Here is a 5,329-nt window from a genome sequence, read left to right on the forward strand (position 1 = left end):
CATCGATATTTATACTAATTGAAAAGACACTATGAAAGGATACAATCTTTCACCCTATATTGTTTAAAATTTAGCCCCAACCAAGTTTATACATGAACCTTCAATAAATGTAAATACATGAAATAAATAGATACAAATGACATTAAATATGTGAATGAATATTCATTATCTCTTCAGTGTCCAAATGACTTTTGGAGCTCCAAAGATAGTATTTCTTCGTCATAAGATTGAAACTTAGTTAGGAAGCAAGCATTTAATCTTTCTTGATTGGGTGGACTTTGAGTAACCTTCCATTGATTGTCGGCATGAGCTTCATTTGAATTAGTTTGAACTTGTTTAGCTTCATTTTCTTCGTATAAAACTCTATTCTCTCCTTCGTTGGTCTAACTCCTTATCAATTTTTGAAGCTAACGTCTTTTCTCTCTTGGCTGAAGCATATTTCCCATCACATGAAATCTCTCAACATGAAAAGATAGATACGCTGATTAGATTCAAACTTTTGTTGCTTCCCTCCGTAACATATTGAATTATAGATAAATTTATGACTTTCTCGTTGTCATGTACAAGTGTAACTCAATTACTCATGATTTGGCCTCTTAGAGTCCTCGGCAAATCGGTTTGTAGATCATCCACCACAGATGCATTCTTCTCTTTTTTCTGATTTTCACGTTCCTTACCATTGTTTATTTTACTCGTAAGCAGAGAAAATACCTTATTAATCCTAACTATAAAAAATATTCAATTGAAACTTGAATGTCAATGAATCAATCATTAGTAATATTGCACAAATAAATCTAAATCAAGAGTCATTCTTGCCCACCCTATGTGTGGGACTCCCGTAGGCATTTTCAACTATTATGACTATTAATCACTAACCATAATAATCAGTTCAGCCATCTAAATGCACCGAGTTTTCTTCAAATTTAAGCCGAACTTCAAATTATAAAAACTAAAAACTAAAAACAACAATTCAATGTCCAAATCTCTTCATCTTTCATTAGTAACTTCTTTTTGTTCCCCCCCCCCCCCTCAAACCAAATATAAGACGATAAAAGTGCCTATTGTGTAGCACCAATTCATAAAATAGTCTTTCAATAAAAAGAAACACACGAGCCTTAAATATGGCTGCATTTTTTTTCATCCATATATATGGCTTCTATCATTCACTATTACATTATCTACTCACCTTGTCTGATGATACAATACAACAATACAAGAAGAAGATACAAATTTTTTTTCCCTTACTTATTTCGGCTTAAGCCTCCACTCACCAAACTCACTACTCTCTCTGCTTGATCAGACTATCCCAAGCTTGCGCTCTTTGGAAAGTCTGTGTCTTAGCCTTAGCGGACAGAAACCATTGAGCCCTCTTCATTTGCCATTTTCTGTGATGCATAAGCTTGTCATTGTTGATTAACTTATGATGCTGAACCCGCCTGCTCACACAGGTCTAGAAGATCCAATGTCTGCACCACCACCAAACAAAACTTATACAGAATAAGTATTTGAAACATACAAGGGGAGGGGGAAAGAAAGTTAAATGGAGAGAACGGAGAAGACGACACGATTGGAGGGGGGAATGTTGCAGTACCTCTGGGATTGATAATTCAAGACGGAATTTTGGACCATCATAGTGGTGCAAGACTGGCCTGAAGGAATCTTCTTCTAGTGCCCTGCAGAGTTTTCTAATGCGGATCCTTACCTATTAATTTGGGAAAAAGAGAGACTTCTATTAGCAAATTATTGGCCTCCTGAACAGCTGGTCGAGAAAATGGAATACTGCAGATGAGACACTACCTGAGCTGGAAACCTGGATTCACCTTTACATTTCTTGTCTTCCCAAGCAGTTGGATCGATGTTGGAGCCCCCAAAACTTGCTGCCTGCAGTAGCCAATCGTGAAACAAAATAAGTAGCAGAATTCAAATCCAGTTACCAAACAACTACTCCCAAAAAGAACGAACTTCAATCAATATTTCACTTTTCCCTTGTATGAGTTTCAATGTCCAAAAATATTAACAATTAAAGATTCTTCAGTAACAAATAATATATAACATCTACTATCTTATTGGCATGGCATTAATGATACTGTAAATATAAGAAATAAAAAGAGAAACTTCGAACTGAGCCATTTTGACATGATCGTATCAGACATGTCATAATGGCTATTGGTATGTTCTTTATCAGTAATCACACATAATTGTAAACACAGATATAGTATACAATAACAAGATGTTTGACTTGATGTAAGAAACTGGAAAAGTAAAGATAACAGACCTCAAAAATGCCATGTAACTGATGGGTGGTGTAGTTATAGAGAAACAGAGGCAAGCCCGGAGTTATTGCACGCACTGAATCCCGATATCTTGGTGGCAAACCTGCAAAACACACAAAGAATAAAGCATATGAGATTGTGCCGCAAACTATTTCCCATAACCTAGCCACAGCTATTACAGGTTTGATTTTTTGAATATAAAGTTCTAATCATTCATTTTGATTTAATGAGTGAAACGTGATAAAATTCTTCCAAGCAAATTAGTTCAGAAATTCCAACCTTTCATCTTCATAATCACACAGTAAACAAAATGAAAATAGGAGATATGCAGCATAATAAGAGTTGCTCCTTCATTCTGTTTCCAATGTTAGAAAAAATAAACAGGGGAAAAGCACAATTACCAAAAAGTTGTCTCTTTAAATCTTCCTGCATGGTATCATTGTTACAGACAAAGATGTATCCACCAAGCACTTCATTTCTGGGCAGTGTCTCTGTTGCTGGCAATGTCTTGAATCTTTTGTCAATTGCATTGATGGAGTTCGCATTTTCGCCAACGTTATTGTTGGTACTGCTGTAATTGGTAAGATCTTTGTTGACATAGTCATTGCCACTGTACTTGGTACCGGGCAGATTTCCAGCAACATTTGTATTGTTTTTGCCATAAACTGCACTCATGTTGTAAATTCCATTCCTTAATGAACTTTTGTTAACAGGGTCGGTCATTTTTGAATCCAAGCTCAACATGTTAAAGTTGAAGCTTTCAAATTTGTTATCTTCCTGAAAACCAAACTTTTCCCTTGGCCGTGCATCAAGAGCGCTCTTTGAAAAATCAAGGTTATTGAGGCGCTCCCCCTTTGATCTTGTCTGCTCAGCCAGTTTAGATGCAGCCCATAACCATTTATGATCCTCAGAGACTTTCGTCTGACCTCGCAGCTCATCGCCCAATTGCCAAAAGCTATATGAACCATCCATCTTGCAGTACTTGATTGTGATCCCGATAAACGAACAAAGATCCCTTTACACATAATGAGGAAAACAAAAATAAGTCAAATCTAATCAGCCACAGAGAGAGAGAGAGAGATGAGTAAAAATATCTGAACGATTAAATAATTAAATACTAACTCATATTGAAACAATGATTATAACAACAACCTAGTGGCAGCAGTACTGAGGTGTAGAACCACTAATTATCTTCTTCTTTTTTTTTTTTTTTTTTTTTTTGGGGGGGGGGGGATGAACAAGATGAGTTTGGTTATTAGAGGGGAACAAACGAAGGCAATGGATCCATTTCTCAAAACCAATCCTTGAGAAGCAAAATGAATCCCAACTGAAACTTCGTAGCTACATCAAACACAAGTGAGACATGGAAAACTCCCATTGCACTAATTAACAACCTAGTATAAACCAGAAAACAACTCTCAAGAGTTCATTTCCAGAACAGAATATCATCCCCAACAAAAGGCAGAAATTTCAATGATAAACATGCAGCTGAAAACAGTTCTAGAAACACCATTTGAAGGTACCCAGATCAAAACCACTCTATTTCAGCCAAACGAAATAAAAATAATAAATATAAAAAACATCTAAAATAACCAAAGGGAAAAAAAGAAAACCCATCTCCAATTCACAATTCAAAACAAAGTCAAACATGACCTCAAGTAGACATAGGAACATTTCATTCCTCGTATCAAAACATTTCTCATTCCTTTACACAATTCCAGATTCCCTTCAAACAAAAAACACAGTCAAGAAATACGAAATCCCCTTCCATGCAATACACAACTCTAAATCTGGGAATTAAGAATTCACCACAAATACAACGTAGCTTCCAAAGACAAACCCACAACATACAAACGTCAGAGTTCAAAAGATAAACAAACAAACAAGACCCAGAACACACACACACAAAAAGGAAAAAAAAAAAAAAACGAGATCGGGAAATGACAATTAAGAGATGATTGAATGCGAAATTAACACAGGTGGAGTTAAAGAGTAAGGGAAAATCACGGAGTAAGAACAGATAAGGAAAGAACTTGGAAAATTAATCCGAAACAAAAAGAAAGGCGAGAAATTCGTGGAATTGAAGACTTACCTCAGAGTAAAGAAGCCCTAGATTTAGGGATCCAGAATTGTGAGTGAGAGAGAAAGAGGGGCTTTATATCTGCTTGGCTGAGAAGCCGAGCGACAAGGGAAGACAGAGGAGTAAAGAGGCAAGATCTTTTGGGTTTTTAAAGAACGCTATGACCTAATTGACCTCCTACAGTTTTATTAATTACAATCTTTGCCACTACGTTCAATTTTTTTGAATTTCAATTTAAATTTTGAAATCGAAAACCACCCATTTTTTAAGGTTAAATTAAAAAGTTTATCCTCAAAACTTTCAAAAATATTTGGTATGCTTCTCAAATAGTCCTCTTTGTGTGTTTTCTTTGAAAATAATCATTTGTAACCAAATCTAACTCTTATTTATGGAAGCACACCACCACAACTAAATCAAGGGTATAGCTTTGATACTACTAGTTACGAACAATAAAATTTTACATATTGACCTAAATTTATTTTTTAGACATACATAATCACCACCTTACATTGTTTTAGTTAACGTAGAACTTTAGTCGCATTTTCTAGTAAATGGATAGTTGTTTGTTCAAAAATTTGAATTGTCTGAGTAATCATAATGGATTATTGGATTAAGATAATTCAATTTAAAATTTAATGGATAAAATTTGGAAGTGTTATCGTGTTGTCCGACGATGTCTGAATTCCTTCTTGATGAATTTGGTTTGAATTATTGAGAAAAGTTGGAAATCAATCATGGGTCAAGCTATATTTAGATAAGTTCTCTTGGAGACATGAGTTTTACATTTGGTTTAAGCCCTACAAATCTAAGTTAATTCCAATTCATATCAGGGGTTGATTCAAGAAGACTTTTTATTCAAGATAAAAAGGAATTTGGTTGCTTTCAACGTTTGGGCTTATTCTCAAGGCAAGTGGCTCTATTACTAGAACACCCTCAAGCCAGACGCCTAGTTAAAGATGATGAGATTTTGTTGGTT

At 35.3% G+C, this 5,329-nt stretch overlaps 1 protein-coding gene across 1 annotated transcript; it reads right to left on the reverse strand.

Annotated features, from left to right (window-relative positions):
- Positions 1-1,048: 1,048 nt before the first annotated feature.
- LOC120085211 (B2 protein) lies at positions 1,049-4,490 on the reverse strand. The gene is made up of 6 exons (XM_039041106.1): positions 4,366-4,490; positions 2,675-3,288; positions 2,276-2,376; positions 1,798-1,881; positions 1,592-1,702; positions 1,049-1,466 (listed from the first exon to the last, which is right to left on the reverse strand). The coding sequence occupies exons 2-6, from the start codon at positions 3,243-3,245 to the stop codon at positions 1,419-1,421; spliced, it is 915 nt and encodes a 304-aa protein (XP_038897034.1). The 5' UTR covers positions 3,246-3,288; positions 4,366-4,490; the 3' UTR covers positions 1,049-1,418.
- Positions 4,491-5,329: the final 839 nt, after the last annotated feature.

Source organism: Benincasa hispida, chromosome 1, assembly GCF_009727055.1.
Source record: "Benincasa hispida cultivar B227 chromosome 1, ASM972705v1, whole genome shotgun sequence".
Classification (NCBI taxonomy): domain Eukaryota; kingdom Viridiplantae; phylum Streptophyta; class Magnoliopsida; order Cucurbitales; family Cucurbitaceae; genus Benincasa; species Benincasa hispida.

Excerpts from the sequence above, each read along its gene's own strand:
- LOC120085211 (XM_039041106.1), bottom strand. The coding sequence starts at position 3,245 with ATGGATGGTTCATATAGCTTTTGGCAATTGGGCGATGAGCTGCGAGGT. Across the intron at positions 1,703-1,797 it reads AATCCAGGTTTCCAGCTCAG|GTAAGGATCCGCATTAGAAA; the intron begins GTAGTGTCTCAT and ends CCAAATTAATAG. Across the intron at positions 1,467-1,591 it reads TTGAATTATCAATCCCAGAG|ACATTGGATCTTCTAGACCT; the intron begins GTACTGCAACAT and ends GTGGTGGTGCAG.